Source organism: Protopterus annectens, chromosome 2.part0, assembly GCF_019279795.1.
Source record: "Protopterus annectens isolate FY-2018-M chromosome 2.part0, PAN1.0, whole genome shotgun sequence".
Taxonomy (NCBI): domain Eukaryota; kingdom Metazoa; phylum Chordata; order Ceratodontiformes; family Protopteridae; genus Protopterus; species Protopterus annectens.
Window position 1 is genome coordinate 715268149 of NC_056728.1, and position 19185 is coordinate 715287333.

The window sequence follows — 19185 nt, forward strand, 5'->3', positions numbered from 1 at the left end:
TATCAACAGTCTAGTAATTATTGTAGAAGTTAGTAGTACCTTTTAAGCACTTTGATTTTATGCATATACTCTATTATTGCATTACCACTGTGCACACTTTATTAATTTGTGCATACCAATATGTTCATTTCTGTATTACTTATATGTTGGTTTTACTCCTTTAACTCACTCTTATATGCTGTTGTCATTTTTTTGTAACTTGTATTTCTACTGAAGCTTTTCTCCCCAGGACTCCATCGAAAATGGCCTCCTCATGGCCCATTGGACTATCCTGGCAAACAAACTGCAAATAAAATAAAATAAAATGAATAAATAAAAATAACTGTCATCTCGGAATTGTTAAAGTACCCAAACAATATGTTAAGGACTTCTCATTTCAGTGCTGGATGTTATAGAATCACAGTATCCATATATGTAATGAAATGGAAGCACTTATTTTTCATGGCATTGGTTATTCCTGTCACTCCTAAACCTTGAGAGAGAGTACATGTACATTGAAGTTTTAATTAGTTAAGTATATTACACCTTTAACAAACACTGTCTCTAAAGGCACTGTCCCACAAGAAACAGTATAATATACCACTTGAAATGGAGCAATGCATTTGCTAAAATAGAGTAACGTCTCTGAACAGTGTATAATTCCAGTTAACAGTGGGGAACAGGGTCAAGAGTATCTCTTACTAAAGTAAAGCAAAGCTTAGGAGCAGGACCTTTAGAACAGTAAAAAAAAGTCAGCTGATATTGTTAGCAAAAAAGTGTCTTAGCAACACAAATAGAAAATGGAAGTTAGCAAAGATTTTACTCTCCTCATTACAGTATGCTGAGACCATAGTATGTGTTGTACAAAAAGGAGTTATTTGAAGTCAAAAGCTTTTCATTTGGAGGGGGACAATCATTTTCCCATCACAAAAAAGTGCCAGCTCTTACAGTTTTCTGCTTTTCATTTCATACTGGTAATAGTCTCAATTTTTATAATCTCATAAATAACCATGATAATGGTTCAGACTGTTTGGTAGTATGTAAAGTGTGTACTCCAAAATATTCCCCCCAAAATGCCAGAAATGCACCAAAGAATGCAAGATCATTATAAGAACTGCTAATGTCTGATTTGTTGTCAGACTTACCATACAAACATATGCTGAAGTATCCTACTTTAACTCATGTAGTGTAGCTTCATAGGTTCATACTTCAAAAAGCAAAGGCAAAATGCTAGTGGTAGGTCAAACTCAAAACCATGCAAGCAAAAAGTAAATTCTATTATAAGTGGAATAAATATAAAAATGTACACTTCTACTCTTCAACAACTTGTTTTTAAGTCCAGAGTCATAGAATGATAGCTAATTATAACTCTGTAGGAACAGCCTATCACTTTCTGTCAGATTGTTTATTTTGAATCTCCATAATGAGACTGTTTTTAAAAGCTGATACGGTTTTACTAGTTTCCATAAAAGAAGGATATGGACTAGAGATGAGGTGAATATTTGTGTAAAGAATTTGAACTTTTTCTACTTCGTTTAGAATATATTTTTATGATACATTGCTTAATCTCATTGTTTAGTGCTGAAAACAAAAATGGACCATTCAGGGTCTCACATATTGTAACAATATGGGATCATTTCACTTCATTTTTTTAATACAAATGTGCCTTTCTTCCATAAATTGTCATATGATGCACACATAAGACTCTTTACTGCAAGAATTCATAATATGCATGCATCACAGCCAGACATAAGCATCACTTTTTTCAGTCAGCCCTTTTAGAAATATATATTCAATATACTGTGTTTGGCTGTGGTTAATTTTGGTGGCATCCCTTGGTCAAAGCACAAGGGACCAAACACAGCCAGCCATGGGTTGGCCAGTATTGCATTCACCTAAGCATAATGTTCTTATACAAAAGCATTATTTTAAAATAAAAATAGAAAGAAAATAGCATATCTTAGTTGAATATTATTGTGTACTACAACTTAATTTATTTCATGTCTCTGTTCACTGCTTGGAATCTTCAGGACATAGTACAGTGCAATGCATATGCTTACTGTTTTGTATATGAAGGGGGGTGTACAGTACTTTTAAATGTTTTTTAATTACACAAAGCTCACAGTTGGGCTACCACTCTGATGGGAATGTGACAGCCTATAGTTAAATGTACTATACATGATTCATTTTTTTACCAAATAAATGGATGCTGGAATATTATCTGTATGTCTGTAGTGGTATCTTTTAGAAGGTTAGGGGGAGGCTGGAAGTGGCAAGCATAACGTAATGCTAGCACCAATAACAATTTTCTTTTCACTACTGTCTTCATTGCTTAATTCTAAGGGGAGATAATGATGACATACACAGAAAACAGCTGATCCTATTCTCAGTTCTGCATATCATCTCTGAGATAACCATGTTTAAAAAACACCAGGGATCCTTGTTTCAACTGCTAGTTACATTCATATCCCTTTATAAAACCAAAGCACTACTGCCCTCTGTGCCTTTTAGCATATCCACATTATAAATCTGCATGTTCTCATATGAATTGATATGTCCATTTTTTTCTTGAAATAGTAGATCTACTACCATAAATCTAGAGGTGCGTGTCTTAGTTTTGGTTAAAGGACTTCGGCTTAAGACCAGTTATTTTACATTAAGAAGGTTTGTGGTCTGCACTCTTGTAGGAGAAGAGGGTAGCCTCTGTTCTTCTGAGCTGGGAATTGCTGGATGATGTCCTCTTGTGCTTGTTGTTCTAAGTGCCTTTGTTCCGTTTTAAGCACTTGGATTCCAAACCAGTTCTTTTACATTAGGAGGATTTGTGGTCTAGACTTGTGTTGGGAGAGTATAGCCTACACCCTTCTAAGCTGGGAATTGCTGTTGAAGGCTCTTTGTGTCTGTTATTCTGAAAGTGTCTTAGCTCTGGTTTAAGCACCTGGACTCCAATCCAGTTACTTTACATTGGGAGGGTTGTGCGCTGGACTCTTGTGGCAGGAGAGGGAGGCCTACACCCTTCTGAACTGGGAATTTCTAGTGAAGGCTTATTGTGCCAGTCATTCTAAGTGTATTTATTCTGGTTTAAGCACCTGGGTTCCAAACAACTTACTTTACATTTGGAGTATTTCTGGTCTATGCTCTTGTGGCAGGAGAGGGTAGCCGACATCCTTCTGGCTGGAAATTGATGGTTATAGCCCTACTGTGTCTGTTATTCTGAAGTGTCTTAGTTATTCTGAAGTGTCTTAGTTCCGGCTTAAGCATTTTTGCTCCAAAACCAGTTGTTTTATATCAGGAAGGTTTGTGGTCTAGACTCTTGTGGCAGGAGAGTGTGGCCTACACCCTTCGATGCTGGGAATTGTTGGTGAATTGCTGCATTATTTAAACTGCCTTCTGCTGTTGTAACTGTTATTTTATGCACTTTTAATTTCTAGTATTTCTGCATTTTATAGCAGAGGCTAGACTCAGACTCACTGAAACTAGACTGAATAGTATTACTTGAGCACTAAAACCAGCTCTTCGCTGAGATACTGAAATATCTGAGGCATCTATTGCTTTCAACAAATTATAAATGCCTGTGTTTGCTCTAATACTGCACTTTTAATTTGTTTTTGCATTCCACTCTCTGAATTGTCTGAACTATTTTTTGGTCATATTTTACTGTACACTGTACTAGTTCAGCTGTAGCCCTGTCCATTTCCAAGTTTGCTATTTCTGGGTCTGTTTTGTAATGTCTGAGCATCAACTTCAAGCCACCTTTATCGGTGAAGGCCCTTTTGCACACTTGTGTAAGGAGAGTGTGATTTGAGTCATATCTAATCGAAGATGATTGAACTAGAGCTCAGACAGAGCATTCTTATTAGATAGTTTGAGTTAAACATAATATTTTCTTATTTTACTTAAGCCCCGCATTTGCACTTGTTTGCATGTAGAACTCCATCGTGCATTGCTGCGTAGTGGTAGTTACCGTGCTTAAACCAGAACTAAGAGACTTTCAGAATAAAAGACACAAAGAGCCTTCAACAGCAATTCCCGGCTTAGAAGGGTGCTCACACCACTGACTTGAGATATACCTCTCTGGACTATATGAAGAGAGACATGACCGAGCTCTCAGACTATGTGTCTCAGGCAGGTATGTCCCTAGCCTTAAGCAGCATTTTACCTTTATGTAGGATGATGCTCCAATCTTCTTCTTCTTTCGACTTTTCCCAGTTTGGGTTCACCACAGTGGATCACCTGTCCGCTCATGATTGGCAGTGGAGTTTTACGGTGTTAAGTTGCCAGCCCAGTGCCCAACCTTCCACAGAAGGCACACACATGCACTCACTCACGCCTAGGGCCATGCTCCAATACAAACTGAAATTGATTGAAATTTATTGACTTTAATAATTGGCTTAGCTTCTGGTGTCATTCTAAGGGGATCCAATATCTTTCAGCCTGGGATGACATGATCGATAGACCTTGATGCTTTGCCAGAGATGGTCTTCATCTGTCACTCCTGGGATTTCGGCTACTGGCTAAGGCTCTTGGCACCCACATAGTGCCTTTTTTAGGGAGTGTTTCAATAACAAAATTCCCAATGTAAAAACTCCATTTAAAAATAACCTCAAGATTATGCTGCTAAATGCTAGGAGTCTAAACACGAAACTGCACTCACTGAAAGCCATCCTCACCTTGGAAGATGCAGACATTTGTGCAGTCGTGGAGACCTAGTTCAAGGCTGTGGAGAGCACCCCAGCCATACCAGGTTACATCTCCTTCCACACATTCAGACCTCAAACTGAAAATGTGAAAACTAAAGGAGGTGGTGTATTAATATTCATTAAAGATGCATGAATACACCTCCAGATTAGTTAAACAGTATGACTCCCTGGAAACACTTCTGGTGCAATTAACTGTTGGCAGGACACATATTCAAGTCATTGCCAGCTGCAGGACCCCCTCCATGAATCAGGACACCCACTCTGTGTATTTTGATCTACTTGAGTCTAATCAAGATACATCCAAACATCATGGTTTTTGGATGACTTTAACTACCCATCCATTGACTGGATAAATTATTTGTGCTCAAAACTCATTTGCTCAAAGGTTCCTCGACTTCATTAACTGCAATGCCCTGGAGCAGCTGGTTGATACCCCCACAAGGGGTGCCAACATCCTGGATCTGTTGCTTGCCGATATGGGGGACCACTGTAGCACCCCCACTGTGAGGTACTCCCTGGTGATTTCTGACCACAAATTGGTCTCATTCAAAGTAACTATCACACTTAATGTCACCCCAGCAGCAACTAAACTAAAAACATCTCCAAAGCAGATTATAACCTCTCAGGGGATAGTATAAATAGCTTCACTGCACCTCCTCATCTGATGGAACTGGCAATTATACCGAGCTATACACCAATGTTTTATGCAAACACCTGTATAACTGCATCATTAACTCGACTGTACCTGATAGGACTGAAACAAGCTCCTCAAAGAAGAGCAAACCTGTCTGGTGAACAACTGCCATTAACAGGCTTTAGAATAAGTGGAAGAAATTGCTGTCTAAGAATAAGATGGAGCAAGCACTCCTAAACTTTAAACACTCCCTCCTCAGCTTCAACAAGCAAATAAGACTTCTTGTAAAGTCCTCCAAAGCAAACTATGAGTCCAAATTAGCTTCCTCAGCAAATGACAGCCACAAGCCATTCTATAGTTACATCCGTAACCTAAAAGGAAAGGCCCAGATTTGTGCAGAACTGGTAGTTAATGATACCACATATAGTGAACCTGTGGAAATAGCTAACCTGTTGGCTGACAGGTTCTGTGAAAATGTCACTCCCCTGTTCCCGCCACAAGTATCCCATGTCATCCCTACCACTTGTCCTCTACCTTCTATCTCTAAAGAGCAGGTTGTAAATGCCCTGTGCAAGGTCAAAAACACAGCATCTATTGGACCTGATAACATCCCAGGCTGCATCCTGCATGGGCTCCAACATGAATTATCCACACCATTGGGTACTGTTTTCAATCAGTCTAAGTACTGACTTCATACCAGCTGAATGGAAAATGGCCACCATTATTCCCTTGCACAAGGGTGGTACTTCCACTGACCCTGGGAACTATAGACCTATTAGCCTGACTAGACTTATCTGCAAGGCCATGGAGCAAATCATCATGGGCCTTATCAACAAGGATATAGGTAATCTCTAAACACTTGACCCTACTCAGTTTGAATTTGTCAATGGGAGATCATGCCTGTTAAACCCTGTGGATTTCATTGAGACAGTCACCAAGGCCCTGGACTAGGGGAAATCTGTGTATACAGCCTACCTGGACCAAGCCAAGGCATTTTGCAATAATCCCCAACTCAGGCATCATTGACAAACTTACCCAGCTAGGCATCAACCCTTATATTGCTAGATGGGTCGCTAACTGGCTCACTGATAGAACTCATATAATCAAAACAGGGGAATCCACCTCCAACAGCAGACCTGTAACCAATGGTGTTCCACAGGGATCAGTCCTGAGACCTCTACTGTTTGGAGTCCATTTTTCCGAAGTACAAGCAAAAACTAAAGGTAAACTGGGAGTAGTCATAGAATTTGTAAATGATTTCAACATCATACAAGAGGGTTTTACACAAACAAATGATTGTTTCCAAAGTCATGGCCTTAAACTCAATACAAAAAAAATGTATTATCATTTCTTTCAGTAAAAGTGATGTTCCTGCTAACTACCACATCAATAGCAACACCTTAAATACACACTCAGTGGTGAGAGACCTTGGCACACAGGTTGACAGCAACCTTAAGGGCATTCTCTATTGCTCATCTCATAGGTAAGGGCATTGCTTCCAGAAAAAAATAAGTTATCACCTTCCTGTATTCTTCCATCAACAGGCCAATAATTGAGGACAATGCCCCTTTTGTATGTACCTTTCCAAGCACATGCAACAATTGGAGAAATCACAAAGGTTCCTCACAAGGAAAATTCAAGGTCTTCACCATCTGTCCAATGTGGATCATCTGAAATCATTGTTACTTTATTCTGTTTCATAGAGATTACTCAGAGATGATCTCTGCCTTGCATGTTAGGCAATCTCTGACCCTGCGTTATTGGGAATGCTTCATATCCGAAAGTCAAATAGTACATGGGTTAAACACTCTAAAGACATGAACCTGGTATGTGACATTATTAAAACCTGCTGGAGGGACAGATTTGTCTCCCAGCGGTTACCACACCTTTGCAACAGAGTCCCACATCATGTCAAGCAGAGCACCTCAATGGACCTCTTCAAATGCAATCTGTATGATTGGATGGGTGACTGTAAATTCACCCAGGGGGTTCCACCTGTGTCCCTCTTGGACAGGGACAATAGGTGCTGATTGTGGAAATAAGGGTAAGAACTTGGCTAGACTTGTAAGGGCCCTAGGGCCCTTAGCCTAGTAACTTCCTACGATCTTATGATCCTATAATCAGGATATCCAGGAAAATCCTCAAAGCTAGACATAAACCTTTCTTCCACTTTTCCCTGCATACTGCAAATGTTCTCCGTCAGCATCTCCAGGACACATAATTTTTAACTATAGAATGTCAGACTCCAAGCAACATTGTTGCTGACTAAGAAATCTTGCTTATCTCTGTGATTAAATTTACCCTGTCAATAAATCTTATCTTGTTTCTGTTTTGTGTTATTACAGCTGTGTGTCCTATCCTTATGGATGTTTATTCTGTGATTAAGCTGTAGCAGAAATTGTGGCTGTAATTTAAGTTGTTTGCTACTTATGTTGCATACTCTGCTTTTGTTATTTATGTTAGTGTATGATAATTGTTATTCTAGTTAACAGATGGATCAATAAACATATAAATAAATGTATGCCTAGAGTGATTTCACATATTGTTGCTGTCATATCCACTGCATTGGACATTTACTGGGTAAATGCTAACAAAGGGAGGTTGTCATTTAAAGGACCCTTATTGGTAGGATGCATGTCTGCTTTTACAAGTAGCCCATTACTTGTAGCTTGCCAAACAGCTTAACACTGTTCTCAACATTCTGATGGGAACAAACCAAAAATATGAGGCAAAAATATGGACAGTTGAGAAGTATAAAGTTAACACACATTACAGTAAATCAATCTAAAAACCCGCACATAAACCACAAAGCCAGAGAAATATTACCCAAATCATCTGGCTCATCGTTGCCAGCATCCCTGGAAAAATAACATTTTTACCTCAACTGTCCACACAAATCACAAAATCAGAAATATTACCAAAATATCTGGTAGATCACTTTCAGCAATAATGAAAAATACTTATCTCACCACCACACTACTTCACTCATCTGAACTGTCCACTCAAATCTAACAACAATATTGTCAAAACGTATCTGGTTAATCACTGCCAAACTTATTTTAAAATAATAGTAACTCTAACTTGCCACTCCATTCGTTGAAGTTGAAATCTGTTCCTAATTCTGCAGAATGTATATGATTTTACATACAGTATATATGTAAAGAAAAAACTGCTTCCTTCAAGAATGTTTTTGCTCCTACATTTGCTCATGGTGAGGTTTGTACTCCTGTGTCCTTGCAAAATTTAAAAAATGTGATTTGCATTTTAAGTGGAGCTGAGCACCACGCCCCACACCCATGTATTCCCTGATGTTCTCAGGTACATTTTCTTGTTCCTTTGAGGTACAGTGTTCATTTATTTTTATTCCAAAGAAACATTACTCTAAAAATAAAAAAAATAAACAGCTTATGAGTGCCCATGTAAGAAAAGCAATCATGGCGCCCTGTGCGATTGCCTAGTTCACCTATGCAAAAGGCCAGCCCTGCATGTGGCTATCAGTAACACAATGATGGACTCATTGTGCAGTCAGGACAAGCAGATGTTGCCCAGTATTACTATACATTCTCAAAAGTGAATCACATGAGCTGCAGCATCCAGGAAGTTCTTCATCTCTTGCTTAGAAAGAATTGCCACTGCAGGCAATATGCACAGAACAAGAAGGGGCTTCCCTCCTCCCTCCAGCTCATGCTCAGATCAGTTGGGGAAGATAGAATTGACCTACTTCAAGAAGCACATTGATATTCCTAGATATTATGTTAATGACTAAAAAAAGTAATTTTGTTCTGTTTGTTTTATATACCACCACAGCAAGCTGCACAATACTTTTAGATTTAACAGCCTTCAAGACAATTGTATTGTTTCACACCTTGTTGAAGCAGTTACCCTAATAGAAATCATTATGTATCATTTTCTGTAAATTGACATTTTGTAGTATATTACTTTAGGCCACAAGATAATATGGCAACATCCAGTATTTTTTAATTCCTGCTCCATATCTTGAGTACCACTATAAATACTGATAAATACTACTAGAGATTATCATGTTTTGTGAGATCACACATAAAAAACTGTTTCATTTTCTTTTGTGAATTTTTTTTTGTTGTTGTTATCAAACAGATCAACTAACTGACTTATCCATTTTTGTATTTATTCTTTGTTAGGTTTTGGGAGCCTCCATTCTTGATACTATAAAAGAACAAGTGATTGATTCTAGATTACAAATACATGTTACTAGGCCTGGCTTATTTACCTGCATAGCCACCAACAGACATGGTGGTGGAGTGAGTCGTGTAAAATCCACAGCTGCAATTGGTGTCTCAGGTATGTATAAAGAATTGAAAGAAGAAAATGCTTATCGTACCAAAAGAAAAAAGAAACACATTAATATAACATTTGCAAGCCCTAATTACACAACCTCATCTTTTGCAGGCCTGAGGACATCAGGGAAATTCCAGAGTAAATATATTTCACAACAGCACACATTCTTTAGTGAAAAAGCACTTGCTATAAAACATACCATATAACATCATACCTTGTGCTATGTATGACTTTCCTGAGGAACTGTGACTCACTATACATTTTTTGTACAACACCGTCCAAGGGTCCAATTTCAAAAAGATTACCACAATGAAGATATCTTAACTCCAAAGATTTCCGCATCACTTTAAGACTGAGTGATTCACAGACAATACTCCCTTACAGTTTTTCTATTTAAGTGGCTATAAGACAAACAGCATTTTGTCTAGTGAAGCCACATGCAAATGCAGCAGTCTGGGGAAGTGGCTAATTCAAATTAGCAATTTGCTCTCCCCTGGAAATGATGGCAGCAGCAGAAGAAGACACTATGCTTTTTTTTTTCATAGACAACAAAAAGTGTACATAATCTTTTTACAGAACACATATGTTCACTCCTATGAGAATGGTTTCAGTTTGTACCATGACTATACGGAGCAATGATTGTATGCATTTCTGTCTGTATGTGAATGTGTATGTCTCTGTATATGGCTGGCTGTGTGTGTGTGTGTGTGTGTGTGTGTATGTGTGTGTGTGTGTGTGTGTGTGTGTGTGTGTGTGTGTGTGTGTGTGTGTGTGTGTGGACTTGTTAGGAGGTGCTTCTACATCCGCAGTGTGTGAGCTGGTAGGGAGAACACTAAAAATCAAATGCTAATGAGGTGTTCTTCTCTGCAGCTTTATCTTTCTTTCCAAATCAGAGGTACTTGCTGTCATGCTAATAGATAAACCTGCATTAGACAAATAGCACTGGCAGTGCGAACCTTTCTGAATCCCAGGGTATGGGTGTGTGTACTTAGAAGGGGGCGGCTCATTTGTGTGTAGCGAATGATTTCCATACAAAGTCATGTCATGTTTTATTCTTTAATACATTTGGTCTTCCTGGACAATGGCTGATTTCCTAACAGATAAAAGAATACCTTTAAGGTGACCAAATCATAATTTTATTTAAAAAATATTCCAAATGACAACAAATAATTATAGTATTGAAATGTTTAAAAACACAGTTTAGCTAAGAAAATAGAATTATATAGGCCGAATAAAAGAGTCCTTACACAACGCAAACAGTTTTTTTTTGGACCACAGGTAAATGCAAATATTCATTGGGGTTTGCTTTGCTGACTGTTCTAATGCACATTCACCTACTAGATTATCACACACTTAAATATAATTCAAACACAAATTATATTTATTGTTTAAATTGAATAATATTTTATTAGCAAGAAGTGAAACAAATGTGCTAACCAATAATAACAAAATTATCCATTTTCAAACATTTTTCACCATAAAAGACCACTCAGACTGCTGTCAGTACAGTCAACCAATGGCCATACTCATCAGTTACAGCCACTTGGCTATGTGCACCTCAAATATCCAATTATAACAAAAAACATAGTAAAGTATTTCAACTTATTTATGTTAAATGCAAACTAACCATCCAATGTCTAACTAATGACCATTTAACTTGATTATGACAACAGCATCAGTCACTCTCATCTGCAGATTGCTCTTATATCCAGGAATTATAACGCATTATTGTCTAAATGCACCTTGATTGTCTGATGGCAGTAAACATGCATACATGCATAATTAAATATTGACACAATAATGCTTTTCACATTTATTTCAAATGAATACACAGTAGCCCAAGTATTCTGACATTTCACATACATGCACACTAGTCTTGCTCAGTCAGACTGTTTAAACTGAGCAAGGTTACAAATGGATATGTTACTTTCGTCCACAGACATTTCCATCCCAACCAACAGCTTCATCTGATTGTGAAAAAAAATAATACCTCTCAAAGTCTTTTATTGCATGAATTAGGAAAAAGTCAAAAAGTAATGAGTGACAAAGGCCCAAATCAAGGACAGACTGTAAATGTTGCTTCTATAAACTAGAAAAATCACTATAACAAGTTTTGCATTACCATGCATTTTTTGACGGGTATGAAGTCTGAAACTTCCATGACATTTAAGTCAAAATTCTCTGTATCAAGCTTTTTTGTGGTATTTCTGGGTGATCTGGATAAGATATCAACCAGATAAAAAGTTTGCCTTTTGTATAAACCATTTTGAAGTTGCAGTTTTGTAATCTGAACTTCAGTCTTTCTAGTCTTGCTGGAGCTGCATACATAGGCTTCTTTAAAATAGTGACTAGAAGTTGATGATCAGTCTCAATCTGAATAGCTTGGCCATAAATATAATCATGCAACTTCAAACATGCAAACACAATTGCCAAAAGTTCCTTCTCAATCTGAGCATAATGCATCTCAGTTTGGCTAAGAGTTCTAGACACATAGGCTACTGGTCTGCCCTCTTGAAGAATAACTGCACCAAGACCAAACTTTGAAGCATCACAGGAAAGAATGACTGGTTTGTGGACATTATAGTATCTTAATGTAGGCAGGCTGGCAATTTTCTGTTTCAAGTCATCAAATGCTCTCTGGTGTTGTTCCAACCATGACCAGGAACATTTTTGCATGCCAGCTCTCTTAAGGGTGCTGATAATTCACGGAAGTCTGGTATAAACTTACCCAAATAGCTAACCATACCAAGGAAACGCTGTAAGGCTTGGACATTGTCTGGAGCTGGCACCTCAAAAATGGCTATTTGGAAGAAATGACTGACATAATTAACTTCTGGTAGCCTGAATTTACAATTCAGAGGACTGAGCTTTAAATTTACTTCACGTGCTCTTTCCAGAATTTTCCTGAGGTTTTTGTCATCTGTCATGCTCTGCTTCACCATTGCCTCTAACTAGTAAATCATCTACTATTATAGCACACGGATAGCCTGAAAAAATTTGCTCCATTGCATGCTGAAAGACTTCACTGGCAGAATTTATTCCAAAAGGTATTCTGAGAAATCTGTATCTACCAAGTGGTGTTCTGAATGGAGTCAGCACTGAAGATTTGTAATCAAGTATTACTTGCCAAAATGAACTCTTTGCATCTAAGACAGAAAAAATAGTGGCATTTGACATGAGGGTAGCAACTTCCTCAACTGTACACATAGGATGGTGGGGTCTCTTTAATGCTTTGTTTAAGTCTCTTGGTTCAATACATATTCTGATTTCATCTGAGCTTTTCTTATGAGCAACTACCATGGAAGACACCCATTCAGCTGGTTCTGCAACTGGCCAAATCACACCTTACTGCACCAGTTTATCTAACTGGACTTTGACTCTGTCCTGCATAGCTATCAGAACTCTTCTCACTGGCATGACCACTGGACTGACCTCTGGGTTTAACTTCATGGAGTACACAACTTGAGGTTTACCTAGCTCATCTTTGAAAATATCAGCATACTCTGAGAAAATAGCATTGGTGAAACTGGCACTAGGACATGGGGTTACATGATGGGCTTTTTTGGTTAAAGAAAGCAGTTTAATTTCTAAACTGTCTCTGAGACCTAATAATGACTGTGCCGGTCCTTTGACTACATAAAACTGCAAGCTGTAACTCTTCCCAGCTGAATAGCATGAAAACACTACTGAGCCTTCAGTTTGAATCTCTTCACCTCCATAAGCAGCAAGCTTCGCACAATTGGGCAAATTAAGTTGTTCACCAGCTCTTACTCTAGCAAATGTTTCTATTGACATAATATTGCACTTTGAATGAGTGTCCACTTTGAGCTCTGTGGGTTTACCATTAATATTTGCCAACAAATCTACTGCATTAACCTTTTCACCAACCACTGATACACCATCTATATATCAAGTAGAGTTGTAGCTTTCTACATTATCAACTTGCTTTTTTGGGTGACCTTTCTTAATAAATGCTTTCTTTCTTTCTTTCTTGCTTCATTTACAAAGCTTTTGAAAGTGGTTCCATTTTTTATACTTGTGGCATTGCTGATCAGGTCTATATTATAACATCGAAGTCTTAAAACTTTGTATATTATAATATTGACCCCAATTCAGCGAATGCTTGAAATAGTGAAGATGCAGAACACCGAATATTTTCCTAGGGAAAGTATTCGGTGGGCCATTTCTGCAGCTTCGCTATTTCCTCAACTGTGGTGTGAAGGTGACAGACCAGGTTAAGTTAAGTGTGTGAACGGATCGAGGTAAGGTGAGTGTGTGATAGTTAGGGATCTTAGGGTTAGGGAGTGGGTAAGGTGAGTGTGCGATAGTTAGGGACCTTAGTGTTAGGGAGCAGGTAAGGTGAGTGTGCTTTAGTTAGGGACCTTAGGGTTAGAGTTGGGTTAAGGTAAGTGGATAGCTAGTAGTGTATGTACAGTTTAGTGTAGGGTTCTGTGAAGTGTGTATGTGTGGATTATGCATTTTGGTGTGCTTGTGCTGTGTGTGTGTATTCTTGGAACGGGAAAAAATTTGCTTTTCTGAGCGTTCGAGTATACCACATTTAGATATTCCAAGGTCAAGCTTTTGTATTCGACATTTTGGAATTTCGATAATGTGATATAGACCCTGCTGATCAAATGCTAAGCACTTTTCTCTTTTGGACTCGTGATAATTACGACAGTTAACAATGAGACTTGACTTGAGTTTTGCTGACTCACTCTAGTGCTGCACTGAGTATGTCCGTTTCACTGAACTAGTCTTAGAACTTGCTGGAATGGTACAAGATCTCTCTGGAAATCTCACAGGGGCAGCAGCTGCCATGTGCTTAGGCCTGTTTCTGTTATCCACGTGCTGCATGCTGTCTACGTTTGCTCTAGATGCTGCAAAAAACATGCTCTTATTACCTGCAAGCATATTTGTGTGCTTTTCTGTAAGCTTATGTTTTTAACAAATCTCTATGGCTTTGGTCAACATTAAATCACTGTCTCAAAGCAAAATCTTTCTCACTGCAGCATTATTAACAGCACACATAAGTCTGTCCTTTACCAACTCATCTTTTAAATCACCAAATCTGCTAGCTTTGTTTTGCAAGTTAGTAATGTAAGCTGCAAAAGTTTCTCCTGGCTTTTGGTCTCTTGTATAAAATAAGTGCCTCCCCAATGTAACATTTGTCTGGGGGTTACACATTTCTCTAAATTTATGTTTCAAGCTCTCAAGGTCCTCCCTTGATTCAGCTTGTACAACAATATGATGGTTTTCCCCATCTCTTCCAATATACTGCTGGTGCATACATAAATGAACACTCTCTTTCAATGGCTTCTGACTCCACTAGATTAAACAGAATAAATGCCCTCCTATGTGCATCTTCATCAGAAAAAGCTGCTTGTATGAAAATATTGTATTCCTGCTCAAATACTGTCCAATTCTCTGCAATATTATGATCAAACACAAGTGGACTGGGTCTGCGAAATGCCTATGCCATGCCGACACACAGTAATAAAGACCATTGGAATTATGTATGAACATACACACATATATGTCAGAACTTTATGCCAAAAACGTGTAGTTATGCTCAACAGCACAACAAAATCTTCAAAATAACTGCACTTTGCGAAATGTCTCCATAGCACAAGAACACTTTGAAATCACTGTACTTTCCAAAATCACTCTTATCAGTGTAAGAAACACTTTGAAACGACTGCACTTTGTGAATGAACTGTACACAACACAAGAAACCTCTCAGAATGACTGTACTTTGACTGCACATTGTGATATAACTGTACTTTGCACACAGTAAATTCTTTAAAATAATTGTACTGTAATAAAGCACACACTGCAAACACTTTTCACCCTCTGAGATACTTTGAACAACACTAGTTATACTTCAAATAGCTATAGTCAATACAAAATAGTAGCTCATATCAAAAAAATCTGGTCATTTGCTAAAAATTGCAGCTGCTTTGCTTTTCCTTGCTCATTTTGCCCTTTCATTGTACTCGTTATGCTCATTTGAAGTCTATCATGCTTGTTATACTTTTCTTGTGTTTGTGTTACTTTTAACATGCTCATTATGCAAATCAGAAGTAATTTGAAATGCTCTCAGACGTATTTCAAATAATTTTATCACATATCATGGTTTCGAACATTTTGCTTAATCCGTGTGTTTTGTGCTTTCCATTTGATTAATAATCCATTTTGTGCTTTGCGAATGCTTCTTATCATTTTTTTACAAACTAAATCATTTATATAAGTTTTAATTACCTGAAATTCATTTCTGACCTTTTTCAATTGTTTCAGCAGGTTGGGATGAGTCTTTCCTCCATTTCTAACTGTGTACCTCATGACTCAACTTCCGGCTTCTTCTGGCTTCTAGTTGCTCAAACATCCTGGTTCCAACATCATGTCATTTGGGCATGCCACATCTAACACTATGTACCTCAAACATTCCACTTCTGAAGCCATGTCGCTCATCCAGTCAGGATAAAACAGACAAACAGTTGTGGGTTTGGTTCAAGCAGCTTTAATATATACAAACACATCAGGATTGAGGCTTAGTAACTTAAACTTAAATAAACTTATAAACAGACTGACTACTGCACTCATACATGTTAACACTCTAGCTGTTCACTCAAAATGGCATTGCTGCCTGCACGTGCCTTCTATTTATCCGCACTTGCCCTCACTTTGAAATGCTTCTTAAAGTCACAACACACACTCTGTTCTACACCTTCTACCAGAAAAGTATACAAGACTAAGTTGAAGAGATTTTCTCTATGGGCTTCATGCAGGGACTTAAATCTCTTCTCAGCTCCTCCCTCTACTGTGTTGGACTTTCTGGCTGACTTTTTCATGATGGTGCTAGCTATTCCACAATTAAAGTCCATTTGGTGGTCATTTCTAGCTTTTGCATAGAAAAGATCAAACTCCAACTGCTGGCATTGTCTTCCTTCTGCCTTCCCTCGGGAACCCTGTCCCTCTATGGGACATTACTATTCTTAACTATTCTTACTCAGCCATTGCTCTGGCCTCCATTTGATACTGCAGCCACAGCTGATTTGAAATATCTGTGCTGGAAAACACTATTTCTATGGAGGTTAATTCCATATGAAGGATTTCAGAACTTCACGCTCTTTCTTGTAGCCCCCGTATTTGGTGTTCTACAAGGACAGGGTATCACTGAGGGCAAATCATTTCTTTCTTGTCATTTCTTTCTCTCCAAGGTAGCCTCAGAATCTTCTCTAAACCAAATCATCAATCTACCAGTTTTCTTTCCCCATTTTTCTAATAAGGGAAAGTACATGCCACATCTTTTGGGTGTCCATCGGCAGCTCTGATTTTATTTGCACCATACTAAGAATAGAAGAAAGACTAACCAATTGCTTGTGTCCTTCTCTGCTGCTAAAATTGGTAAAGGTGTTTTAAAAGTAATTCTTTCAAGATGGTTATATAATGCATTTCTTATGATTACAATGAAAAGGGACTGTATCTGCCCAGCAATCCCAAGGCTTACTCCACTAGGTCAATTGCTACTTCAGTTGCTTTTTTCTCCAGAATACCACTTCATGACATTTATGCAGAACCTACTTGGTCTAATGCTCACACCTTCATTTCTCACTACAAACTGGATTTGCAATCTAGGTCCAGAGCATCCTTTGGTTCAGCCATTCTCTACAATATCTTTCTATGAGACCACCCAAGGATTTTGGTAACTGGGAACACTGTCCCATACATTGAGAATGGACAGAAGAGAGAACGTTGGATAAGAAAGTTAAGTAATGACCATAATGATAGATCCATGTAGTCTGCTTCCATCCTCCTCAACTTCCCTCCCTTCATTCCTCTTTTAGATCTCTTTTCATGTTCATTTGTTTTTTGGAGTGACTGCACTGATCTATTGAAAACCTGGTCATATAATTTCCACGTTCCTTATCTCAGCAGCACTTCTATGCATCTTCAAGGAATGTCTCTTGCAATGGGGCTGTATTTGTCCTTGTTGTAGGGAGTGGGAAAACTCAGTCTGAGGTATTTCAGTGCTATGAGGGGAATTATGGGTAAGGGGAAGAGCTTGAACCAGGAATCTAAAGTCTGAGAGTGGCTGAAGTTGGATCCAATAGGATCTGGAAGCCCATAGTTGAGGAGTATGGAAGCTGGCAACATGGATGCATGGTTATTTTGTTTATCAGGCATGCTGTCCTGCAGACAACTGAGGAAACTATACCAGTGTTCCCAATTGCTCCATTGCTGTCTGGTTAAGTATCTTGCTTAAAGTTGCACTGTAGGTAAATGGAAACTGAGGGAACTAAAACCCTGGACTACAGGAAGTATCTTATTTACAGTTCATAGCCTTAATCCTTTGTAATAACTGCCAAACTTTGGATTCAACAAACCAGACTTACTGATGGAAAGAATTATGTTCACATTCTACATTAGCTACTGTTCCAGACAACAGAATGTTCAAATACCTTTAATTCTAGTCACCAGAAGAGACAGGGGATGTGATATTGCTATATGTGAAAATGTCTAAAAATGGATCCAAAAGAAAATTCATTAGAACACTTGCTTATTTCCTGTAAACAGAATGATATCTGAGAAGTAATACACCCATCTATTGTAGGGTTTTTAAGATATCACTGATAAAGCTATGGGGTAAGATCTAAAGCATTTTCATATACCATGTTACTCCATTCCATAGGCAAAGACACAATCCTGGTTTCACAGAGATTTGCAGTGCCCAATCAAGGCTTACTCCCAATAGCAGTGATATATATTAGTGTAACATTGACATAGATTTACATATGGTGACAATCTGCCCAGAGGAGCAGTCAGTTGCACTCCAATGTGAAATTCGGAGCAAGAGTAAAAATTCACAAGCCAACCAAAGAACAATAGAGAAAGCAAAGCAGAAAAAGCATTAAGTTGTGTTCCAACAACATGACCATCTGCTGGCTATCACAGATTTTGTGGTACTAAAAGGTGGCTAGTAGCATGAGTCTACACATGGTAAAGTAGGTATACACTACATAGTACTGGTTTAAAAAAACATTAAAAACATCTGCAGATAACTTTTCAAACACCTGGTCCTACTGGTTCTGTGAAAGACGGAAAAGAGGAGTATAGGAAAGTAGGAAATAGAGAAATATAGCAAGCAGAAATGCACACAGAAGGGCAGCATGATGGGAAAGCAGGTGGGGAGTAAGAGCACTATTTTGTGGAGATAAATGCTCTTTCTATATGTAGAATATCTCATTCCCTCCAATGGAACTCTGGAGGTCTGCAGAGTAACTTCCAATGGGAGGAGCCTAAGCTTTTTGATAGAATCAAATATGTCCTCACATTTCAAAAGAAACATTCATGTCTCTGGAACTAAAGAAGTGAAAATGGCAAACTCTTCATTTCAAACAATTTTTATAGTGGAAGTGTTCTCTAGGTTCTACGTCTTAAGGTAGATTTTATAAATCACGTTAAACACAGAGCCTGCACTAAGTGCACACTACAGTACGTATTCAAGAACAATCTTATCACATTTGTTGTGCTTAAGCATAACTATTAAATTTGTAATAT

At 38.2% G+C, this 19185-nt stretch overlaps 1 protein-coding gene across 1 annotated transcript in view; it reads left to right on the plus strand.

The window, feature by feature from the left end:
• MUSK (muscle associated receptor tyrosine kinase) overlaps positions 1 to 19185 on the plus strand; it is a 1728668-nt gene that overhangs the window by 1074225 nt on the left and 635258 nt on the right. The window contains exon 7 of the mRNA XM_044061034.1: positions 9471 to 9630. Coding sequence (XP_043916969.1) covers positions 9471 to 9630 — 160 coding nt within the window. The remainder of the gene's footprint in view (positions 1 to 9470; positions 9631 to 19185) is intronic.